This window comes from Rhinatrema bivittatum, chromosome 16 (genome assembly GCF_901001135.1).
Source record: "Rhinatrema bivittatum chromosome 16, aRhiBiv1.1, whole genome shotgun sequence".
Classification (NCBI taxonomy): domain Eukaryota; kingdom Metazoa; phylum Chordata; class Amphibia; order Gymnophiona; family Rhinatrematidae; genus Rhinatrema; species Rhinatrema bivittatum.
This window is the reverse complement of record NC_042630.1, coordinates 29,826,375-29,852,490: the sequence shown is the minus strand read 5'-3', so window position 1 is coordinate 29,852,490 and position 26,116 is coordinate 29,826,375. Positions and strand designations below refer to the sequence as shown.

At 44.0% G+C, this 26,116-nt stretch overlaps 1 protein-coding gene across 1 annotated transcript; it reads right to left on the bottom strand.

Moving 5' to 3' along the window:
• Positions 1–1,851: 1,851 nt before the first annotated feature.
• On the bottom strand, positions 1,852–25,898 carry LOC115078654 (cathepsin S-like). Its single transcript, XM_029581606.1, has 8 exons — positions 25,702–25,898; positions 17,023–17,143; positions 13,871–13,993; positions 11,698–11,853; positions 5,008–5,232; positions 4,507–4,669; positions 3,881–3,983; positions 1,852–2,260 (listed from the first exon to the last, which is right to left on the bottom strand). The coding sequence occupies exons 2-8, from the start codon at positions 17,140–17,142 to the stop codon at positions 2,161–2,163; spliced, it is 990 nt and encodes a 329-aa protein (XP_029437466.1). The 5' UTR covers position 17,143; positions 25,702–25,898; the 3' UTR covers positions 1,852–2,160.
• Between the last annotated feature and the right edge of the window lie 218 nt (positions 25,899–26,116).

The window sequence follows — 26,116 nt, the reverse complement described above, 5'->3', positions numbered from 1 at the left end:
GTGTTATAAACCCAAAGCACTGTAACCACTTATTTAAATGTATTATAATCCCAACATGGTCTGTGTTTTGGAATGAGAATCCTGCATCAGGGGAGTTTTTTCTTATAATATCCAAAAGCTTTCAAGCGTTTCCTGATGGTAACAAATTTCTATGGGGAGCATTCCTTCCCTCTCCATATTCAGCAGTTATTTGTATTCATAATAACATAGTAAATGATAGCAGATACAGAACAGTTGGTCCATCTAATCTGCCCGGTCTAGACCACTCCTTTCTGGTTCTCTACCACTTTGGATAGATGAGCTATACAAATTCCCATGCTTAAACTTATACTAGCTCTCCCCCATGTGTTCTACATAGTCTCAACCCTGTTTCTAGCACTGCCCGCCATAGCTGTCCCAATCATGTCCAAATTCTGTTACAATGCTGGTAGGCGTTTTCAAGCATTGTCATTCCTTTGGTTTTTTTCATTTTTACAAAACTGCCACTTAATCCAACAACCAAACCCTCTTTCACGCCTTATCAATTTCTGTAACAATCCACACTGCCACTAACATTAATGAGTCTGCTGTCCAAAAACATTCTGTCTCTCCATGCTCATTGATGTTTGGTTTTAACCAAGGTCGCTCTGTGCAGATAACTTAGCCTTTTGTGGAAGCCTAACACAGTTGTACCAGTGTTAGGGTTGGCCTAGCCTGATGCAGTTGTGCCTCCACTCTATCCATGGGCTTGTAGTTTCCTCCCTGGCCCTCTAAAGCTTTATATGATTTAACACACATTCAAGCTGCCTCCTTCATTTTTTGTACCTGTAATTCCCCCCCTCCCCTGTGTTCTGTGAGCACAGGGATGCCTGCAGGGGTAGAGGGGGGAGGAGGGGTAAGGGACCCCCTCCAACTGTCCCCTTTCCCAGTCTGGCTGGACCACTTTCATTGGTCGGAGGGAAAGACACTTGGCATTTGCTCACCCTGAAATTCACTTTGCCCCTTGTATGCCCCCACATTAAAAAATGTCTGGAGCTGCCACTGGCCAAGTATGTTATTACCTCTGAATCGATTCCATCCTCACTGTCTTTTCAAAGGTGCAGCCTCCAGAACTGAACAGGGCACTCATGCTGGAGGTCTCACTAATGATCTATACAAGGGAAATGCTACCTCCTTTGTCCCGGTGTTTGGAGTTTCCCTGTGCATCCTCCCAGTTTTCCAGCAAAACTAGTCTTCAGCAAGTTGCAATGCCTGGGAATCTGATTCTAGTTAGTGTCTCTGAGTTGCCAGGAAAATTAGCAGCTCTCTAGAACAATTTCTGGTGATGATCTGCAAAACCCTTGGAGACTGTTATTCCATTTTAGTTCTTAGAGTAGTATATCCTTTGTCAAATATAAAGTCTAATACCAAATTCCTTCCACCTTTCCATTGTTGATTCTTTCTAGAAATTGCATTGGTAGTCAAGATAACAAGAACAGGATACACTTTTGCACCTAGTATAGTTGGAGTTCTAAAATACTGAAGCCGATGCAATACCGTGCACTGCAGCTAACATACAGCTTAACATATGACTGGACGCACGTTTTGGATGTGTGTCCATAACTCCTGATACAATACAGGGATTAGCGCGTCCAACCCACCATCTAGCTAATAGCACTCATCACATGTAAATTCCATGTAGATGAGGCTATTAGCTAATTCCCGTGATGCAAAAAATTTCCCAAGTGGCCAACGAGCCCATTGCAATGCAGCAAATCTTACGCCAGTCCCCAAGGTATGCCACACTCAAGGGATTTGCAAGGGTAAATTTCATCTTGATTAATTTTATCTATAACTTTTTGAAAAAAAAAAAAAGATTCTGATAACATCAAGGACATAGAGTGAGTGGTATTAATAGTTGAAGTAACAAACATACAGTGATCCTCATTAGGTTAGGATGGTCAGCCAGAGAATGGCTGAAACTGGTCATGGGTCCATGTCCTCTCCCATGGCCTCTGATCTGTGTGAATGGCTGAACCTTTTTTTTTTTTTTTAATAGGCTTCTTTACATGCTGCAGTCAAATATACAACCATGTATACATATCTATTCTCAGACACAGCCAATTAAAATAACAAATACAAAAACCCCCCAAAAAAACAAAATTAGCTCAGTAGCAAAGCTGGACAATTTGAAGAGTTGTCTCATAGTTCAGGATAGGAACAGTAGTTGGCGATTCCACACAGGTTCCCACGGTTCCTTGCTATCCGAACAAAGCCTTGGTCTCCGTAATAAATGCCCCAACTTTTCAAGCAAAGAGAATAGAAACAATGTTAGAAATGGCTGAAAGAAAAATGAAACAATGCTCTTAAGGGCAGATTTTAAAAGCCCTAGGCGCGTAAGGGTTACGCACGCCAAGCCTATTTTGCATAGGCCCGGCGATGCACGCAACCCCGGGGACGCGCGTATGTCCTGGGGCTTGAAAAAAGAAGCGGGGCGTGGCCAGAGGCCTTCGTAGGGCCGCTAGGCTGGGGGATTGCGCCCCAGCACTTGGCTGGCGCGCGCAACCTACACCTGCCCGGAGGTAGGCACAACTTATAAAATAAAGGTATGGGGGGGGTTAGGTAGGGCTGGGGGGCGGGTTAGGGAGGGGAAGGTGGGGGTGGTGGAAGGAAAGTTCAGAGCGGCCTTGGAGGGAACAGGGAAAGCCATCGGGGCTCCCCTAGGGCTTGGCACGCACAAGCTGCACAAGTGTGCACCCCCTTGTGCGCACCAACCCCGGATTTTATAACGTGCGCGGCTGTGCACGCATGTTATAAAATCGGGCATACCTCTTAAAATCCGACCCTTAGCATTTAGAATACTTTTGAAACAATGGTTCGAGAATGATTGTTGTGAAGTGTGTGTGTGACTGAGTATGTGTCTGCTATTTTGAAGGTGACAACAAATCTGAACCTGTAAATTTCAAAGCATTTTAAGAATTTTGTAAATCAAAATAAGACCTCCAGATTTTACAGAAAAAAAAAACATTTTAGGAAGTGGATTATTGATAATCCTTTTGTGATTCAGAAGTGAAGAGTACCCTCTAAAGTGATGTTAACTGAAAACCTAAGTGTAATGATATAATTTTTTGTGTGATCACTGTGGGGAAAAAACAAAGGATGATCTCATCTTTACCCAATATACAGGCCGATACAGTAAAATGTGCTGGAGAGCCGGCACTGCAAGACGAGTGCCTGCTCTCCCGACATGCGCCCAGGCCACTCTCCTGGGCGCGTGATTTTGTATTTAAATGAGGGCCCGCGGTAAAGAGGCTGTCAGCGGGTTTGACAGCCGACACTTAATTTTACCAGCGTCGGTTGTCGAACCCGCTGACAGCCATGGGTTTGGAAAACAGATGCCGGCAACATTGAGCATCCGTCTTCCAACCCACAAGCCGCGGGCTGAATTTTTTTTTTTTTTACGATTTTTATTTTTTATTTTTGGGGCCTCCGACTTAATATCGCTATGATATTAAGTCGGAGGGTGTACAGAAAAGCAGTTTTTTCTGCTTTTCTGTACACTTTCCCAGTGCCGGCCGAAATTAACGCCTGCCTTTGGGCAGGCGTTAATTTCTGAGAGTAAAATGTGCGGCTTGGCCGTACATTTTCCTTTCTGAATCGTGAGGGAATAACTAATAGGGCCATCAACATGCATTTGCATGTTGCGGGTGCTATTAGTTTTTGGGGGGTTGGACACGCGTTTTCCTCGCGCTATTATTACCCCTTACTGTATAAGGGGTATCAGCCCAATAGTTGGATAAACTGAGGCTCAAGACAATAATTTGACTTGTCCTATGCTCTGCAACAACTTCTTTTTCAACATCTGCAGTTTGTGGAGTCTTTCAGCATAGCCGCATTGTTGATGGATCTTCCAGTGTTTTACCTGTTTTTCAATAGCCAGTACTCTTCTCCATTCAAGGTACCATAGCCAACTGCAAGGACCCCGTGATTTACCTCCTGACTGCAGGATGCATCGTAGTACACACCTGTGAATCAATGGATGCAGAGTAATATGTATAACAAAAAAAGGAAGCCAACAATTGTATGAGCTTATATAAGATGAACGGGTTGCATGGGAAAAAAAAGGTCACTGGCTAGAAGCTTCCTTGTATGATTTTAGAGCTACTTAATAAATCTTATATGGCTAACCAAGATGAATTCTGGAAGCCTAAAGTCACCAAAGAATATACAAGAAGGTAGAGAGTTGGCATTCTGATGCTCATCACAAGCTAGCACTAAGAAGTGCATGGTAGGCGAATATGGAGGCAAGCAAATATTCCAGTAGTTGCGCAACAATGATTTTTGTGAAGAGTAAATTTCCTAGGTCATAATCCATGTACTGGGCAGCAGATGCCTGCATTGCCTTCCTCAGGGAGTGAAACAGTCTGCATAGGTCAGTCTTATATAAACAGGGACTTCAACAGCCTTAGAAAGTCAAGCAGTGTGTTTTTAGGAACTGGCAAAAAGGTAACAAGATGGAGCAAATAAAATGGAGGCCCTACAACTCACCACTCTTGTACAAGAAAAAAGAGGCGCGGGATGCATCTAGGGCGACTGATATGGGTCCAACGTTAGCAAGTGCCTCCTGGAGAGCAGCCTCGGTGGGTGTGAGCTCTGTGTACTTGGAGCTTGTGGCTGCCCTGCCGGCAGGGTTAAAGCGACATGTTCCATCCTGACGGAGCAAGCACAGGTCAGAAAGTAAGGCAGCAACATTCATTTCCCTTTTTCCGTAAGCACATTGTAAATAACCTCCCATTGTGCCTCTATGGCAGGGTCAGATTTTAAGATTTGGGGGTGTCAGGACGTAGCCCCTTTGAAGCTGTTCTGGTGCATGGCTCCAAAGCAAACAGGAGCAGGCTACTCTTTGGCCTGGATATTTGGCACCTTCAAAATTTGTTGTTCTAGGCAGTTGCCTGTACCTAAATTGGTGCCTGCTTCATGGATATACATATATATATATATATATATATATATATATATATATAATGGTCTTAAACTTTAATGACAAACCTTGCCCTCATAGGGATATGAAGATTCTGAGTCGATTCCCTTGTTATCGATCACGTACTGGAAGGCGCTAGGCATGTAGCCACCATTACAACCTTTGTTGCCATACTTGGTTGAGCAGTCAACTAGGTTCTGAGGGCTGAGGGACACCAGTTTTCCTGTTTTCAGTTTCAGCTGCCCTTCCAAGGCACCCACCGCACTGAAGGCCCAGCAGGAACCGCAAGCACCCTGAAAATATAGAAGGATGAGGGGGAAAGAATCATGCATGGTCATGGCAAGAAAGAGCCATGTTTAGAGGGAACCTCAACTTTACTGCAAAACCCCTGTTGTTTCCCGAGGTATAAAAAGTTGCTGGGGGGGAGGGGGGGAATCATATGATGTGGTGGGCCCTGTAAGATGTGTGGTGCAAAGCTCCGGGTGCCACCTCCCCCATTTGAGTTTTTTTTTTTTATCTCATACCACCATTCTACTGTGGGGCTGTAGGTGCGAGACACGGTGTGGTCCCTACTGGTGAGTTTTTGTGGCGATTCGCAGCGGTTCTGGCATTTCGCACAACGGAAAGGGAGAAAGAGATTCTAAAGCCCATGTCTCTCAAAATGACCGACAGCACGGGAGCTGCGTCGGTGGAGGATCTTGATGCAGCCCTGGTGTCCAGACTCACAGAGGCTGTAGTGACAGCTCTTGTCGAACAGTTCTCCCATATATCGACCCAAATTGAAGAATTAAAATCATCTGTCACCAAATTGGGGCCCCGACTTGAACATGCTGAAGGCAGAACCTCCAGCACAGAGGATGACGAACTGCAATTGGAGAAGCAGGTACACAGCTTGGAAAAGGAATTGGCAGAGAAAACTGAGAAACTGGATGACTTTGAAAACCGGGCGTGTAGGAAAAATCTCCGGTTTGTGGGAATCCTGGAGGATTACTGGAGGACTAGTTGCTATTAGAGTCAGGATTATCTGGTCTCCAAGGAAAAATGAATTTTGAGAGAGAGTACATCGCATAGGGCCTAAGGTGCCAGGGAGATCTAGACCCAGAATTGTGATTGCTAAATTCTCCCACTTCTCATATAAAGGCATGATCCTCCAAGCCTTTTATCAAAAGAAGCAGTTGCACTACAAGGATCAGAGAGTGCTTATTTTTCAGGATTTTTCCAACCGAGTAATGCTGAAGCGCAAGCAGGGAATTCTATTCGATTTGTTCTGCGTTGGTCCAGCCCAATATATGATTTTCCTTGCAATAAACAGCTCAGCTCAGGATATGGCATCAGGGTAAAAGAGATGATTTTTGTGTTGCTGAGGAAGAACAGCAGTCTGTGGCTCAATTACAGAGCGTGGCAACGTAGGGTCTCCCATTTTCACCTCTTTTCATCTGGATTTCAATATTGCGGACAAAATGTTGTGGCTGCCTAGTTTTCTGACGTTTGGATCTCTACAAGAAGCCTGCGATTTGCACTGTGTCTCTAAGGAATGCCCCTTTGTGGAATTCCCCACGTTTTATATTCCTTACAGTGGTTTGACTTAGTCCTACCTCATTTGGCTGAATGGCTTTCTCCTCTTTGAATTTCTAGGAAGACAATGTGAGCTCAACTTTGACTACAGAGATTGTTTTGTTTTGTTTTGTTTTTTATTTCTATATCCTTGACCCAGCAAATCTTCTTGCTTCTTTTTTTGCTCATGGTTTGTTACTACAGGCCCTCCGCATGAGGAGCTTTGGGTCCTTTTTCAGCTTCCCCTCTGGATCTCACCGAGGTGCCTCTGATTGGAATTGTCTCTATTGAGAATGCCCTTTGGGGGGGTTCCCCCTCATGTGTTTACCTTTTTTTTTTATACATAGCCACATTCTCTGTTCCCTGCAGTGCTTTGATTCGGTCCCATTTCATTTCATTCATGCTTGCATTGTTAGGAGAAGGCTATGCACTGAACTTTTACTGCAAAGAGTGTTTTTTCTTTTCCCTTATAAGGCTCAACCCAGCCACTCTTCTTTTCTTTTACTAAAGGTTTGTTACTATAGGCCCTCCGAATGAGGAGCTAGGGGTCCTTTTTTCAGCTTATGTGACTGTTTATTGTCTTATGCAGGTTCTCTTGTATTTCTGCCGCTGGACTGACCACTGGCAAGATACACACTGGGTGTGGGTATATTGTCTGTGCTCTGATAGGGTTTTTTTTAGTGCAGTTATTTATCATTGGTTTTCTGTATTGTGCTCTTTTGGGGGTGAGACGCAAGGGGGGAGGCAGCACCCTGTCACATCTGGCTGACCTCTTGCCCCTGGTTAGGCGATGGTTGCGAAATTGGTTATTTTGTGGGGATGGGAAGGGAGAGGGAAGGAGGAATTAGGGATTCTTTTATTAAAAACTTTCTCTGTGAATGGTGGAGATTTTGTACATTTTCTTTTCATTACGACATGTGCTCCAGACATACAGGATATGTAGTATGGTTGTGGGTTGTTATCTTTTCCAGATTCTCTTGGATGGTCAGTTTGCCCTTACATACCTATTTTTCCATCTGCAATGGGGGGGGGGGGGGGGGAGAAGTCACATAATTTCATTACTTGCAATGTCGCTGGTGGGAACACCTGTTAAACGTGAGAAGGTGCTCTCTCTCAATTACACAGGTTGAAATGCCACGTGGCGTTCCTACAGGAAACACATATGACAGATCACGAACATGTTAAGCTTTGCAAGCACTGGGTGTCGTAAGTATTTGCTGTGCAGAGGACTTCTAAGAATTGTAGTGCGGCCATCTTGATTAATCGTAATGTAGCTTTCCAGTGTTCAGAAGTGTGTATTGATCCTCAGGGAGATATGTTGCTATTAGTGGCTCTTTATTTGGTAGACTGATTAGAATGGCCTCTATTTATGCCCCTAATTGCTATGATCTTGTTTTTGGGTTGTTTTTTTTACTAAAATTGTCACTGTGTTGGAATCCCTAGGGAGGGCTCCTTTACTTATGGGAGGGGATTTTAACTGTATAGTAAATGGGGATTTAGATAAGCAAACTCATTCATCCTTTTCCGTAATGGGTGTGCATAAAGGCATTCCATTTCTTTGTGAGCAGTTGCATCCCACATCGCCATGGCCCATGACACTAAATCTAGAATAGATATTCTTTTAGTTACCCATATAAGTTCTTCCGATATAGACCCGATAGAGATTTGAGATCATGGGCCAGTTTCGTGTGTGCTTACTAACTTAACATCTTTTTCAGGAAAGGTAAATTGGAGGATGCCCAGATGATTGACTCAAGTTAAGGAATTAGAGAAATTTTTAATTAACAAATGGGAGGATTATTCTTTTCTGGGAAACTGCCAAGGCGGTGTTGAGGGGAGATATCATTAGCTATACGATAAGACAGAAAAAGGAGCGCGACAGTGATATTTTATCTCTCACTAACCGGCTGCAATCTCTCCAAAATCAATTGACAACTGACCGTTCTCAACAGACCAAGCAAGAGTTCTGGGCAACCTCCAAACTACTAAATGACAAATTGCATCAAAGGGCTACTTTTTCCCTTTCCAATTTGAAACTTGAGGGGTTTTTTTGTTTTATATATGGAAATAAACCTGGGAGAATGTTGGCAATTTGGTAAGAGCTTAAGCATTTTTCCTCTTTTGTTACCAACATCAAGGATTTTAGGGGTGGTTCGGTGACTTCCTCACAGGAGATTAGTAAAGCATTTGCGGATTATTACCAGAAATTGTACTCGGCTGAAGATAGCACTATCACAAACATGGATAATTTTTTGGGGAGAGTAAACTTGCCCAAACTATTCCCTGTACATGTGGAATCCTTGAACAAACCTATACATATTCAGGAAATTCAGCAGGTTATTGCGGAGCTTCCCATTCTGAAATCTCCGGGTCCAGATGGCCTAACAGCTCAATTGTATACACTTCTTAAGGGGAGCATACCTATGGCTCTTAAGATGTTATCTGACACTATGGTCCGGGTGGGACGCATTCCTGACTCTCTTAAGAGTGCTAACATTATTGTTCTGCCAAAACCCGGGAAGGATCCCTCATTGGTTACCTCCTACCGTCCCATTTCTCTTTTGAATCTGGACATTAAACTTTATGCTAAATTGATTTCCAATCGGATCAATATGATCTTGTCTACTCTATTTAATAAGGGGCAAGTGGGATTTGTATATGGCAGAAGAGCAGTTTTAAATGTTAGACGGGTCCTTACTTTACTGGAAAAGATTGGGGGTTATAGAGCCTGTCCTAATTAGCTTCGACGCAGACAGGGTCTCATGGACTTTCCTGGATCATATATTACCCATGTATGGTTTTCAAGGCTTCATATTTGAGACTATTCAAGTTCTAGATTCCAACCCAGAAGCTAGATTATGGGTGAATAATTCATTTTCTCAGTCCTTTCCTTTATCTAGGGTCATTAGACAGGGTTGCCCATAGTCCCCTTTATTGTTTATTTTGACTCTCAAACTTTAGTACTGATGCTTATTGATATGATAACCCTCACCAATGGCTTGAATGAGTTTCCCTTTCTTAAGGTGCTATTATTTGCGGATGATATACTGCCTTTTCTACCTAAGGCTCGGAAGTATTTATCCCGCACACTGGAGCTGTTTTCTCTATTTGGCAGGTTTTTTGGGTTCTGACTCAATCTGGACAAATCGGAAAGTGCTAGATCTTTTGGGCACTCTACAACCCCTTTAGCAGAATTTCCCCTTAAAATGGGCCCCGGATAAACTTAAAAATCTTGGTTTATATATCCACAGAGACCCGGATATGTGGTACTCCTTGAATCTTAAGCCCCTTATATCAGAGTTTCAGAAGGCCTGTGCCAAATGGATGCACGTTCTTATTTTGTTCATGGGCCATATAGCACTAATAAAAATGATGCTCCTTCCCAAATTGTTATTTCTACTATAAATGCTCCCAAACATACTCTCCCGCAAAGATGTGCTGATGATTTTGCGGATTTGGTTGAACTTTGTTTGGAAAGGAAGGAAGCCCCCCAGATGTCTTGTGTAAACCTAATGATCCCGAAAGAAGATGGCAGAGGAGGATTTCCCAATATTTGTTTTCATAATGTCACTTGTAACTTGCGGCAAGTAGGGGATTGGATGGGTAAAGTGGGGGTTATATACGGATCTGGATTTGGAAAAAGCTCTGGTTGCTCCCCTTTCACTAATGTATGTTCTCCATGCTCTGTGGAAATCCCTTCCTTCCTACTTGCTTAAATCATTGTGAATTAGAGCGTCACGAGGTGCTTGGAAATCTGTACGGGCTTCTTTGTCATTACCGTGGGAGATGCCACTTAGAGGTAATCCTTGTCTCCTTCCTGGGAATGCAGTGGCTTTTTAAAGAGAACTGGAAGGGACTAGGAAGGCCTTCATATTATCTTCTGTCAATCTTGTCACAAGAAAGGTTCATACATTTTCTTGTTGTGTCTCTCATTTGGGGTTTACACCACACAATTATCTCACTTATTTGCAAATTCAAAGTTATAATCATGTCAAATTTCCATTTGCAATCTAACCAATATACTTCGGGGGCTTTTCAACAGTTTTGTTTGATCTGTGCTAGTAGAAAGCATTACCTTGTCGGGGTTGTATAGTTTTTACATTCTGTTCAACCCTATGGGCTCTTATCTTCTCTAGCTACTGCTGGGAGAAAAGAATTACAACTTGCCATAGATGAGGTTGACATGCTTGTCTGTGTTAACTCTTTATATCGTTCTTCTGAAGGGGTAGTGTTTAGAGAACTTCAATTTAAATTTCTGAATAAAATGATACATTCTCCCAACCGGGCCTTCAAGGCTGGAATTGCCGATCACAATAAAGTGTCTTAAGTGTGGACATGTAGCGGCGACGTCCATTTTATTCAGAAGTTTTGGACGGACATATTTCAGTTCGGCTGAAATACATCTACTGGGTCTGCCTTCGGAGACTGGGTGTCTGGGAACAGCTGGGAATCTTTTTCTTTATAAATGCTGCCCAGAGGGGAAGCAATGCTTCTGTTCCGCTGGCCAGAGTCGTTTCAGCTTTGGTATAAGAAATTGATTGACTTCTTATGTTTGGAATCCCGGTCCATCAAACTGAAATCCTTCTCATATCTGCGGCAATTTACTGCAGTTTGGTCACCTTTGATTTTTAACTTTGCCTTCGGACCTCAGGGAGGTTCTCAATCGGAATATGGCTCTGGCTGAGCAAACAAGGATTCTACAGGAGCCCAGGCTGTCTTGTCCTTGGCATTTCCTGACCTTTCCTTATTTTATTAGTCTGAGTCGTAAAGGCTTTCACTTTCATATCCACAGTTTTGCTATTCAGGTATTTTTTGAGGGTTGGGGGAGGAAGGGAGGGACGATTGTTTCTAATTGCCTTTGACTGTTTTTGCTGGCATCAATATGTTTCTGATAATGTTTCTTTGTGATGGCACATGTATGTTTTGTTTTCAATGTTAAAATTCAATAAAACATTTATGACAAAAAAAAAAAGTTGCTGCTATTTCATGGCACATACTAATTAAACACCTTTTCTAGAGCTCACCAAACTCTTCAGTTAAATTAACATTATTTCTTTGCTTCCAAGAACCTTAAGAGGATTTAGTCTTAAAGCACCATAACCTTAAACTATAAATAACACTTAATGGGAAGGACCTTCTTACCCAGTAGTCCTGAAGTCTCACAACACATTAAGATGTGACGTTAGCTTTGCAGGACTGTTTACCTGATACTTGACTTCTGTAACACAGTCTTTGTCTCTCCAGTCCACTGTGTCAGGCAGTTTGCTGGATGAATTTAGACGGCGGCGGGTAGCATTTATCCCTTCATGGTGAGGAGGAACTTGCAGTCCGGTCAGTGTTAAAGACACTTCCTCACTAGTCTAGAATTGGGAAAAAAAATGGATAATTTGCTCATGTTAGTCCCATGTATCTATGGTATATGTACACCTCCCCATATTTATTGGAAGCTATAAAGTCCCTATGTAGGCTAACAACAACCTAATCACACCGCTAATGATCACCCCCACACACGTAAGAGATCTTGGCGTTACTATCGACAATAGGCTGAACCTCAAAAAATTTGTCAAGAACACAACGAAAGAATGCTTTCACAAACTACACATATTGAAAAAGTTGAAACCTCTCCTCCATTTTCAGGATTTTAGAACAGTCCTCCAAAAAATTCTATTTTCAAAAATTGATTACTGCAACTCTCTGCTAATTGGCCTTCCAACTATCACCACCAAACCACTACAAATGTTGCAGAACTTGGCTGCCAAGATTCTAAGCAACACTAGTAGAGGAGAACACATCACACCTATACTAAAAAACCTACACTGGCTCCCTATCAAATCCAGAATCATATTCAAAGTACTAACCATAACCCACAAGACCATTCATTCCCAAACTTTGCTAGATCTAAGCTGCCCACTTCGTCCTCACGCATCATCAAGACCAATCAGAACCAGCTACTTAGGCACCTTATATGCACCTCCAGCCAAGTCATTGCTCAAGAAACGTGCATTCTCGACTGCCAGCCCCTTTCACTGGAATGCCCTCCCCACTGACCTTCGTCTTGAAACTTGTAGTCGAACGTTCAAAAAGAAGCTCAAAACTTGGCTTTTCACAAAAGCCTTCACTTAAAGATCTCTCCCCGAGCCATGACTCAGGGCTAGACTTATTCTCGCATTTCATAATCCCTTACGCTAGATGTCTGATGCCGTAACTATTTCATCTTATAACTTTGCCTCATGATTCCACCTGTTAGATGTACGTTATGCTGCACTCATGCTTATTAAGTCAGATGTAAACCCAACTTTTTGTTGACTGTTATTTGTAATTATTTGCAATTATGGGTATTTATTTATAATGATTTATAATAATTTAATTCTTGTTCTCTGCTTTATCTATAAGTTCTAAGTTCTTACGAAGTTATCCCTGTTATTTGTACCCACTTGTTTGATGTAATTTCCAACTTTGGTTCTATGTAAACCGACGCGGTATGTACTAGTACATGAACATCGGTATATAAAAGCCTTTAAATAAATAAATAAAATAAATGTACAGTGCTTGATTATGAAAGCCGCTCAGGCTGCAACAAACGCTGCTGGTGGGATTGATTTTCCGCAGTTGGCTTTCATCAGGCTTGCGTGTCGGAGAGAAGTTAGTAACAGCTGCAGTAGCTGAGGCAAGGATAAAGACTTTTGTATCTGCAATGCAAAAGTGACAGTGGCAAACATGGGCCATTCCATGCAGCTTGGTCATTGGAGATTTTTAAGGGCTTTATGACAGATAACTGTCCGAAGTGGTTTAGGTACAGAGAGATGGACTACATAACTCTTACGGACCCTTTCAGCCCTAGCTGTAGATGACAGCTTGAGATCCCTCTCAGACCTAACTTTCTATGATTCTAGATGATCTGAGGTCTCTTCCAGCCCTGTCTCTCTCTCTCTCTTTGGGGCATGCCTTGTGGAAGAGGAACAATTGGTAACCCAGGTATAGCACCATGAATCGAGTTTGTTTTAGGCATCACATAGATGTGATCAACACTTTCATGGACTAATTTTTCTTTGTAGGCACTGATTGTTCTTTGCAGAGCTAGATAAAACAGGCTATGAATTACAAAGGTATTGTTTATAAAATGAGTAAATAATGTCTGTGGAAGCCATCAAGTGACATCTTATGTACACAGGGTCTGAAATTTAAGAAATTTCTCTGCTATCTGTCTGCATCTTTACGTTAATGATGTGGAAGAAATCTTTTTATTTTTGTTTTCAAGTAAGACTAGGTTTTCTTCTTACTGCCTTTTGAAGTGCGGTACAGTATCATTTCTTTCCACCCAGCTGTCTATGGCTGATGTTTGCAGTTTGGAGGAGGGGGTGGGGCTTGTACACCTACCATATCCCCCAGATGGTTCATCCCCACCTCGTAGGTGTGCAGCCCCAGAGAGTACTCCAGGTTATGTAGTGTCACGAACTTCAGGTTCTTCTCCCAGTTCATTCGTCTCCAACCGTCTTCATGCTTAAAAACAAAACACACAAAAACCACAAGTATCTAAGCTGGGGAGAGGGTGGGGGTGGTGGTAGGGGTGAGTGATTTTCAAACTGCTTTCCCTTTGAAAATAGCCTGAGAAAAATTATCCACCCAAATCTGCACAAATCCTTTTTTGGTGCAGGTGCTTTATTTGAGTGCAATTTTCAAAGGTGAAACAGAGCTTTACCCACGGGAATTTTAAAACTGCAGGAAAAATTACGAAGGCAGTGCCACAACACATGGGCTTTTACCTGTGGACAGGGCCTTTGTTCCTGGGGGCTTTTTTGATTAGAAAAAAGGTTTTGTGGCTACATTTCCGAGGAAAAAGTACTAGCACAAATAGCGGCTATAGGCCTGCTTTGCACACTTTCTTCAAAGCCAACCTTTATTTTTCCTTTGAAAACTGGCATGAAGCATGAGGGTAAAACATGCCCACGGACTTTAGACTTCTGCTAACAATTTGAAAGTTGCCTTCTTGATGTATGATTGTACTGGGTGTTGCATAACCTTTGCCTCTCCCATTGCAGCAGCAACCAGAAATCTGATAGAAACATGCACTCTACCATTTTAATCAGCATTCAAAACGGAATTAAACAACAATTAATAGTTGGTGTGCCCGCCACTGGCTTACAAAATGGCTTTAAAATGAGCAGGGTATGATCACAACAAATTTTGAAATAAATCGGTATCATGTTCCAAACTTAACAAGGCCAAGTCCAAATTTTGATGCAAAGTTTCAGTGGAATAGCATCCCTGACCACTTTCCTTCAACATTAAACTCTCCACTTCATCCTTAATAATGGCACACATGTTTTTAGCAGTGATCAAGTCTGGAGAGTTCCCTGGCTTGACGTCGTTACCCCAAAAATCAATGCCATTTTCTTTAAGCAGCTGTCGCGTGGCGTTGGCTCACACGCATAGCGCCTTATCATGGATAAAAGTAGCTCGGCTACTTTTCCAGATCATTAAGAAATAACATTTTCAGCTAAAATTGTATTCCAAAAAATAGACGTCATCCCAAGGTTCCCCACGTTCTGTGATTACCCACAACATTTTCATCACTGTGAAGATGAGAAAAAGACCAGTGCAAGCAGGGTTTCTGACAATTTTGGCGATAATGTTCCTCGTCGCTAATTTCATTCAATGTTTTTGACTAAACTCGATCACTTTGAAAATTGTGGTTTTCGAATTGACCAAATGAAAAATTTGTTGGAAGGTGCTAAATGAAAGAAATCCTCTTCATCCCAATTTCGTAACCAGTTCGCCAGCCAGAACCTGTCTAGGATATGGGTTTTGGTTTTCACTGGGTTTTGAAATAACACGAAACACCGGGATCCCAGTCCTGACCCTATCAACTTTTTTTCTCATCTCATCCAAAATAATCTGTGCCACCTGGTAACAGCTTTTTTTCTGCTTGTTGCTGGAATTTTCAATAATTTTTTGGCTTTCTTGAGGCAATTTTAGCAGTCGACCCTCACTAAATTCCATAAAACACTCATTGGGGGTCTTGCCCCCATGTCCTCTGAACCCAGCTTTCACTTCGATCTAATTTCTTGGCAATCCACTATTTCGTAATAAAGCTTGCTCCAGCATTACGCACCTCACGAAATGCAATACACTTAATACGGTCAATCTGATGCAGTTTTTCGCTATCATACGTTCCTGCCATAAATAATAAATTTAAGTAATGTGTAAGATACTGTTAAATTCCAAATTGAATGGCCTACAAAATGGTACAAAAATTGTGTTAGTGGGATAATCTAGTGGAGCGCTGGGGGGGAGGGGGATACAAAGGTTATGCAACCCCTGATAATTTGATGGTTCTTTTATTGTACTTCACCAAAAACAGGTCCTTTGGGTTGGCAGAATATTCTTTTGAAATAAAATATCCATGCATTTCCAAACACCGCCTCAACCTTGTGTTGTGTTCCGCGCCCACGGCTGTCCGCGGGCGTGGCCCCCTACCTCCTCCGACGACCAGGGCAGGATGACAGAACCCACGGATCCTCCGCAAGGTGTACATCCCCTCGTCGGCCCAAGGGTCCACAAGCCTGAGCATAACACCCTGACCCCAGGAATACCTCCTCCTGCTAGTAAGATTACATGCACAGTGGCACTGCACGTGTAATTCCACCTGCACATCGGCTGGGCAATTTATAAAGACCTCATTTCTGAGGATAAAGCACCCTTTCACCTGCAAAAGTGGGTTTGTGTTATTACCAGTGGGGAGATGGTTGGAAAGCAAAAATCCTGCATTTGGATGGGTTACAGAGGTGAGCTAAACGAGGAAGGCTCTTTAAGTCTCTGTTCTGTCTGAGCAGAGGCTTAGATGGCACCGATGTCCGCGCATGTTGCGTTTGTGTGGCTTTGTGTGTGTCTCCACCTTTAGAACTTGGAAACGGCTACAGGCAGAGATATAACATTTTAGGGGCACTGAGGGGCAGGGATGTGACATTTGTAGTTTAGAAGGCTTGGAGGTAATTACTGGAGGGAGCTTTGGGGCAAAGAAATGGGTGCAGGGGACTTTGGATTGTAAGCTATGCCAGTACTGGGGAAAGGGAATAGAAAGCATTTGGGTCATCACGTGCTTATATGTAACTGAAGAAAGATCTATTGTAGAAACAGTGACTCCAGACCAAGTGTCCCATTTCTAGCCACAAATGGAGGGAAATGGGACGGAGGCTGCTTGGAACGTGCCACTTTCTACTTTGTTCTAGGTGGTTGGCAATAGCAGTAATAATCTCTGGCCATGCATCCCCTGTTCATTACTGCTCCAGCCTGTCCTTCACTGCTGAGATTACCTCCCCGGTGGCCATGATACGCCAATGACAGTATCGCTTAGTACGGTCTTTATTTTAATGTTTCTCCAGGGCCTCTATTTCTACCACTTTCAATCTGCGAACTTGTGTCCCAATTAATCATTTTGCCTTGATTTCCTGTGAAAATATCTACTTCCAGCAAAAGCATCCAGATGTTGTGCTCCATAGGAGCAGCTGCCATGCTCGCAGACCGTATACCTCGTTTGAGTACTGCTTGTCATAGGTTTTCTTCCACAGTTGCCAGTGGTTGTCGAGGCTTGGATCCATCTGCCAAGACGAGGCAGCAGAAACCAACATCAAACAAACCAACGACTTCATTCTGTTCAATAGAAGAGAGAAGACTTCACCAGTTAATACAAAATGTTATGGGGTGGGGGAGACATTTTTTTTTAATCCTGCAATTTCCTTTTTTTGTTTGAAATATGTTTATTAAATTAAATGAACAAAAAAGGGCTTACAATAGGCCATCATACAATTCACAGCAGAGACCAGGAACATAAACTATAGCACACAAATTGTTAAACAATCCACGAGTAACCCTTTCCTTCCCTCCCATTCCCTTCCCTCACCCCCCCCCCCCCCGACCTTTGTTTCCATCCACACCAAAATAAACCGTAGAAAAAAATTACGATCATCAAAGTACAGCATTCTTCTAGAGCTGTGGCTGAAACCAGCACAAGGGATGCAATAAAGAAAAATATGGAAATAGCATAACTATTTACCATATACAGACTAGAAAGTCACATAGTCCTACAGTCCTTATGAAAAGAAAGATAGTCCGTAAATGGATGCCAAATTTGCTGAAGGCGAGCTCGCTTTTTCGCCAATTCTTCCCGAACTGAAGTAGTCTCTAAGAAATAAACATCTGTGAATGATACCTTCCACACCTCTAACGAAGGTCCCGCAGACTGCAACCAATAACGTAAAATCAAAGGTAGCGCAACTAAGCATCTTTTAATGAGCAGCAGAGTGTAGCGACTATGCAGATCAGTGATATCGAAAAACAGGCCCAAAAAGCAAAAGGCTGGGGACCAAGAGAGCGTGGGAACCTTCATAAACTCAAAAACATTTTTTAACACTCCTGTACGCAGTGAAAAAATGATGCAGACAAGCATCCACATTTCAAACAACAGCTTGAAGGAGATATGTGTGCAGCATAAGCCTTACTAGGCCAAAACAATCATCCTATGTAAGATTTTGAGATGGGTTTCCCAGAGAGCCACTGCTTTCATAGCTTGATTGTATAAAGCACCACTGTCCATCAGAGATTATCTCTAACTCTGTCACCCACTTTGCTGCTAGCGAACTACAGGTAGTATACTTACTAGTATCATGCAGAAATTTATATAGCTTTGAAATGGATACCGGAGGCTTAGAAAATAAACCCAAGAAACGCTGAAATGGGCCATTTACAAGGCCTGTTAAACTCTTGTGCCTCTCTGTAGTGTAAATAAAGGAGAGGAGGAGGTGTTAAAACAAATGAACACTTTGGGGTGTTTGTATAATCACCTGCAAAATAGATCCTTCAAACCCAAACATTTCTAACACTGTCATTAGATACCACCACTTCACCCTAGTGAAAGCTTTCTCTGCGTTGAAGCTAACAGTGGGTCAATTGGATGATTCTTATGACAAGACTCCAGGGCCAAAAGCAGTCGTCTACAAACCCAGCCTGTTCAGGAGATATGAGGAGGGGCAGCAGCCTCTTAAGTCTATTGCCAATAACTTTAGCATAAATTTTGATATCTTGATTTAAGAGTGAGGATAGGTCTGTAAGGCCGTATCCCTCCCTGGCTTAGGTAATACAAAAATAGCCACCTCTGTCATGGAGTGTGGAATATATTCCTCAGCCGCCATGTGATCAAATAAAGCCACAAGGGAAGATGTAATATGTGGTTGCAGAGTTTTATAAAACAAAGAATTAAGGCCATCAGGGCCGGGCGATTTATGGAGCTTTAGTTCCTGAACGATGCGGGCAATCTCCAGTTTGGAAAAGGGTTTATTCAGTCCATCCAATTGAACCTTAGTCAATTTCAGTAACTGCACATTTTGGAGGAAAGATCAATGATTATGCATATTAGCATTTTCAGAGGTATATAACATTTGATAATATTCTTAAAAAAACTTCCCCTATATGAGAAGTTGATGTGACCAACGTACTATCCCTTCTGCGAATGTTACCTATAAATTTGGATGAGCGGTGACTCTTGGTCAAATTCACTAACAAGCGACCTGGTTTATTCCCACAGAGATAAAATTTCTGTCGAAATATAAAGATGGCATCCTTAGCTTTCTGGTGTAATAAATTGTTCAGACAACGCTAGGTGGCCAGAAATTTGTCCCTCCAAAGGGATGATTTAAATTTATTCCATTGACCTTTTAAATACTCAGCGCTAATAATTTCCCCTCTAGGAACTGATTTAGCTGTTTTCCAGAAAAGGCCAGGGTCTGCATAGTGGATACCATTGTCCTTGTCGTAAAGCTGCCATTTCTCAATCAAGTCCCGGAAGACATGGTCCAAGCTCAGCCACTCCAGCATGTGCCATTGGAATAGACCAGGAGGCCCACCTAAGAGTGCTATTTGGCACAATACCGGGCAATAGTCTGAGATAAGCAAGTTCCCTTTCTCAGCAGAAAGGACAGTATTGAAAAGAGATTCAGAGATAAGGATGAAATCTATTCTTGATTTAGTCGGGTGAGCTTTAGCATATTGAGTGAAATCTCGCTCCTCAGGATGTAAAGACCTCCATACATCTACTAGAGATAACTTGTGAGAAATTGAATTCTGTTATGTTCCCCATCCTGGAAATTTTGGTGGAAGAACACCTGTCCAAATTGAGGTCTAGGACACCATTAAGATCCCCTCCCAGAATCACAACCCTACCTCCTAACATAGAATACCCCGTAACAATATTCGTAAAGAAGGTTTGATCATACCGATTGGGTGAATACGCAGAAATCAAGACCACCTCCCCCCAATATACGTGTCGATGCTCATGTGCTCTCCAAGAGGATGTGTTTGCCAAAACATTTGAGCGTTGAGATTGGACAAGATGCAATGGATTGGGGCATAGACACCCGGAGCCTGCAAGGAACACGTCCTCGCCGGAACATCACGTCATGTGACACCCCCCCTCCCTGCAGTTTCCTTTTGATCATTTAGACTTCCAGCTCCATTGGAGATCTGGCACCAGGAGCCTTCATTAGCAAGCACCCGGGGAACATTTTATGTCTCCTTCCATGTTGTAGGGAACCCAGCCATCAGGAGTCTAAATCTGGCCACCATGTGCCGTCATTTCGCAACGACTGGGACATCCCCACCAGTGACTGTGAGTGCTGCTTCTGCAGCAGACCCAGCTGATCTAGGAAGACCTGAGCCAACAATCGACCCCCAGCGCTGCCACCAGGCCCAGGCCCCTTTCGGTTATTTTTACAGGATATCTCTGCCTGCAGGGAGCTCTTCAGAACCAGCATGGCTGGGCCAAATCCTTGTCAAGGCGTTCGTTTTTCTGTCTGGTGTGTAAAGAGCAGAGCAAGGGGAATGTAGTTTTCTTACATAAAGATGAACTGGGCCCGTCGAGGGGGAGGAATGCTGCAGGGCCCGCAGCCCAGCGGGTTGGAAGGCAAAGTCGTCATGCAGCAGCGAACCCCCAAGGCCGGATTTAGAGCTCAGGATTTTGAAGGGTCCTAGGAGCTCCGGAGCCTGACACTCCCCCCCCCCCGGCTGAGGGCTGTCGCTGTAGTGACTGGGCAAGCGAGGCGCAAGGGGACAAAAAGTAAGGGGAAGTCTCTCCAGATACTTGTGAAAGAAGGCTCACGGTGCCAGATCTCAGCGCCGGTTCTGAGGGAAGTGGAAGCCCCCCCCCCCCAAAAAAAAACAAACAAACAGGAAGACACTGCTGTTTCCCTCTCCCCACAACCCCCCTCCAAAAAAATAAAATAATGAACTAGAGAAGAGAAAGGTCATTTGTTACTTGATTAGTTCTGTTGATTCTTAAGACTCATTAATGTGTACTTATTTGTAAAGCAGAATATAAATTAAACAAATTAATAGCCAGTCAATACCCTCTCTCCCTTCTCTAATCCTGTCTCCGGCAACTCTTAACGGTGAAGCTAGTTCTCTTTATCTAGTCCTCATTTGAGCAAAGGAGCATGAGTGGGTGGGTGGGTGGGCAATCGCCAGCTCACTCCAGCCCAATTGAACAGGCTGATCCGGCTTCCTGGTTTTGCCCCCATTGCATGCAGGGAGTTGTAGTTCATGTGTTCTGAAGGAAATCAATGGGGCAATCCCTGATGCATTCAGTGGGGGCAAAGCCAGGACCGGATCAGCCTGCTTGGTTGACCAGGGTGAGGTGGAAAACCGTAAAAGAAGAGAGTTGAGTAACAGCGCTTTGCCGTGCTGAGCTTATCCTGCGAGCACTTCCTCCTTGGCTGTTTTACACTCTGCTTCTTTCCTTGTTTACTCTTTTGAACATTCAAGATCAATAAATCATACAGGACTTTAATGCAAACTGTTAAAGCAGAAAATGAAAGCTGCTAACATTTAGGCATTGCATTTTAACTGTTAAAAAGCATGAGGCAATAATGAAATGCTTTGGGCAGGCCGTTGAAACGTTCCTTTCATTGCCACATCAGCCTTCAGGTTACCAAATGCATCTGGATCGCCCAGGGTGGGCTCGCAGCCAAGAAAGCCGAAGGGCTTAATAAGTCCAGGGACATAAGATGGGGTCTCTCAGCCTGCCCTGGGTGATCCGAAGGGGTTAGTGCAACTCACTGCTCTAGACTGTCAGCCAGGTCGTTTTTGGTTTTTTTTTTCCTGCAGCCCTCCTCAAGAAGGCCGGGAAATATGTTTTGATGCTTTTGGTCTAAGACTCCAATGAATTTCTACAGTTTGGTTGCTCCTCTGGAGACCAGACCTGGTGGTTGCCACTCGGCCGTTCTATTTATTTATTTAGTCCGTCCCATATTTTGTCGTTTGATCTGCGGGGGGGGGGGGGAGAGGCAGGGACAAGGATGAAGAGGTTAGAACTTTTCAGCTTGGAGAAGAGATGGCTGAGGGGGGATATGATAGAGGTCTTGAAGATCATGAAAGGTCTGGAACGAGTAGATGTGACTCGGTTATTTACACTTTTGAATAATAGAAAGACTAGGGGGCATTCCATGAAGTTAGCAAGTAGCACATTTAAGACTAATTGGAGAAATTTCTTTTTCACTCAACGCACAATTAAGCTCTGGAATTTGTTGCCAGAGGGTGTGGTTAGTGCAGTTAGTGTAGCTGGGTTTAAAAAAGGTTTGGATAAGTTCTTGGAGAAGAAGTCCATTAACTGCTATTAATCAAGTTTACTTAGGGAATAGCCACTGCTATTAATTGCATCAGTAGCATGGGATCTTCTTAGTGTTTGGGTAATTGCCAGGTTCTTGTGGCCTGGTTTAGCCTCTGTTGAAACAGGAATCTGGGCTTGATGGACCCTTGGTCTGACCCAGCATGACAATTTCTTATGTACACGTTTCCCACCGCCATCCTCCCCCCCCCCCCCCCAATCAGTCACGGGGGCAGGTGTGATCGTGTGGGTGACACCCGCAAGCCATCTGTCACCATCCCTACCAACACAAAGCCCACGATTGTTAAACACTATTATCTCATCTGCTGGCCACAGCTGTAGTGCCTTGGCTCACCCAGCAACAGATGATGCCACGGATCCCATTGGGCCAGGGTTAGAAAGATCTTTTTTTTCATTGGACGACGGAACGGTATTCTGTTCTGAGGAAAGCCTGTTCTGGGAAAAGGTAGGGGCAATAAGCAGAGACACAGGAACTGTGGAGGGAAAAGGCAGAGGCAAAAAGTAGAGATACGGGAACTGTGCAGGGGAAAGAGAGGTGCAGGGAGGAGAAAAAGCAGGGGCAATAAGCAGGCACAGGAACTGGGGGGAAGGCAGGAGCAAAAAGCAGACACAGGAACTGTGGAGGGGAAAAGGCAGGAGCAAAAAGCAGAGATATAGTAACTGTGGAGGGGAAAAAGCAGGGGCAATAAGCAGACACAGGAACTGTGGAGGGGAAAACACAGGGGCAATAAGCAGGCACATGAACTGTGGAGGGGAAAACACAGGGGCAATAAGGCACAGGAACTGGAGGGGAAAAGGCAGGAGCAAAAAGCAGAGATATAGTAACTGTGGAGGGGAAAATGCAGGGGCACAGGAACTGTGGAGGGGAAAACGCAGGGGCAATAAGCAGGCACAGGAACTGTGGAGGGGAAAACGCAGGGGCAATAAGCAGGCACAGGAACTGGAGGGGAAAAGGCAGGAGCAAAAAGCAGAGATATAGTAACTGTGGAGGAGAAAATGCAGGGGCACAGGAACTGTGGAAGGGAAAACGCAGGGGCAATAAGCAGGCACAGGAACTGGAGGGGAAAAGGCAGGGGCAATAAGCAGAGATACAGGAACTGTGTAGGGGAAAGAGTGGGGCAGGGAGGAGTAAAAGCAGGGGCAATAAGCAGAGATACAGGAACCATGGAGGGGAAAGGCAGGGGCAATAAGCAGACACAGGAACTGTGGATGGGAAAAGGCAGGGCAATAAACAGACAGGAACTGTGGAGGGGAAAAGGCTGGGATGATAAGCAGAGACACAGGAACTGTGGAGGGAAAAGGCAGAGGCAATAAGCAGAGATACGGGAACTGTGCAGAGGAAAGAGAGGGGCAGGGAGGAGAAAAAGCATGGGCAATAAGCAGAGATACAGTAAGTGCTGAGGGGAGAGTGTGGGGCAGGCAGGGGGGAAAATCGAGGCAATAATTGCTTAAGGAAAAGAGCCTTTTGTAATCCTGAAATATTTCAGCTTAAGATCTTTGTTAACCTTATAAATGTATAATCGCTGCCTAACTGCTTGGTCCATTCTTCCAAAACATCCCACTCACGTGTTAGAGATCCAATGCACAGATCTGAAGATCCACACCACAACCTTGCTGTACTCAGCGCCTCCCTTGCCAACAAATGTGGCATAATTGTGACTCTGTCCCTTTAATCCCCGAGGGACAGACTGTGGAAGAGTGACAAGTCTAGAGTGGCCAGCAAACACCAATGTGCAAGATGTTTTATTTTCATTTATTTTACTGACGTATTCGATCATTGATGTACTGATGTATGTTTATTGTACCATTGTTTTTTTTTGTAAATTGCTCTGGGTTGTACTTTGGTACAAGGAAGACAATCTAGAAATGTATGCAGAAACATAGAAATGATGGCAGAAAAGGACCATTCAGTCTGCCCAGTAAGCCTGAGCCATGTAGATTACCCCTTGCTTATCTGTTTCCCAGACCATAAATGTCAGGGCCCTCGTTGATTGCTGTTGAAGCAGTGTTTGAGTTGCATCAAAGTATCATTCTTATTGGTTAAGGGTAGTAACTGCCGCATCAGCAAGTTACCCCCATAATTATTTCCCCAGACCATAAAAGTCAGGGCCCTCAGTTGCTGAACGAATCTCATTCCCCTTTTCCCCCTGCCAATGCAATGATGGAGTTGCATGAACAGTATGAAGGCTTATTGCTTAAGGGTAGTAACCGCTGCACCAGCAAGTTACTCCATGAACTCTTATCTTCATTTCCATCCTTTAGCCTTTAGGGATCCACAGTGTTTATCCCATGCCCTTTTGAATTCTTTCACTGTTTTGGTTTTCACCACCTCCTCCGGAAGGGCATTCCAGGCATCCACCACCCTCTCCGTGAAGAAGTATTTTCTGACGTTGGTTCTGAGTCGTCCTCCCTGGAGTTTTATTTTCATGACCCCTAGTTCTACTGATTTCTTTCCAACGGAAAAGGTTTGACGTTTGCACATCATTAAAACCTTTTAGGGATCTGAAGGTCTGTATCATATCGCCCCTGTGCCTCCTCTCCTCCAGGATATACATTTTCATCTCCTTCAGTTTCTCCTCCTAGGTTTTCTGATACTGACCCAACACCATTTTGGTCGCCCTTCTCTGGACCGCCTCCATCCTGTCTCTAGTCCTTTTGAGATTGGGATGCTAGGGGAGATGCTCTTTTTTTTTTTTTTTTTCACAAAACAGAGTACATATGATAATGGGATTCCCCCACAGGCAGTGATACTCTTTTAATAACCTAATGTAAGATTTACCCAAAGGTGGACGTGACTTTTTCAGGCCAGATAGGTCCCTTCTACAGACTTACGACTTCTGACTTTATTCCTGCGGTAAAGTAGATGAACGCGCTGGGGGACTTTCGATACAGAGCTTTTCCTGTAGGCACAGGATGGGGGGAAAGGTCCCTCTCTGGATTAAGGCCCTTTGTTGAACGTTGTTTCCGTAAACTTATCTCAAGCTGCCCAGCAGCTGAGTACAATAGCTGGGTTTCCTGACCCAAATGGGGGCGTGTGCGCTCTTGGAAATGTAATGCTGAGAAATCGGGCCTAAGTAAATGCCTCGGTATTGTATCTGGGAAAGCTTAGCACGGTCACATCAGAGCTGAGAGCAGCCAGAAGCCATTCCTCCAGCAGGTGAGTGCCACCCAGCACTACAAAGTCAGGATCTTGGCATCCGCCAGTCAGATGCCTTTCTTGCCTTGGGCCTCGGAAGCACTCTTTTTCCCATAAGAGGGTCTCACTGCAAGAAGTGCTAATGGCCAGTAGCGTAGATGAGAATTGTCCCTAGCCCGAGGAAGACTTATTGTAAGGAACACTGTTACTAATGTTTTTTTAATTGTTCAGCAGGGAAAACCTGAAACATACGTGATGCCCTGCACATCTGGCACATCGCCATGACGGTTAATCCAGCTCTTGCCCCCCTCGTGCTGACCTGCGACGATCTGGAGGAAGGAGAAAAGTGGTGCGGTGGCCATGCCAGTCCTCTCAAACGCATGGAAATAAAGACTGTACCTTTTTATTGCAGATCTGGTACTTCCACTGCCCTGCTGGACAGGCACCTGAGTCCCAAGGAAAGCAGCCGCCGCCTGCGCCCTGTCTTCTCTCAGGGAAGTGTATTCGACTGCTGGCTCTCACTCAGAGAAGAGACTGCTAAAGTTTAACTCCTGCCGTTGGTCACATGAGGAGGTTGAATGAGGAAGTGCAGTCAGCGCTTTGATTTCCAGTTGTGGGCCGGGGTTGTGTGTGTGTGTGAGAGAGAGATCGGAAAAAGGCAATTGCGCTCTGTGCTCCTATTCTTCCCTCCTCTGTCTTTGCGTTCCCCCACCTGCATGCCTACCCTCGCCTGGGAAAACTCACCCCCGCGGACAAGGAGCCACATTCCTGGCTTTAAGGACTGCTCTCACCCTGCTCAGAAGTCATGTTATGC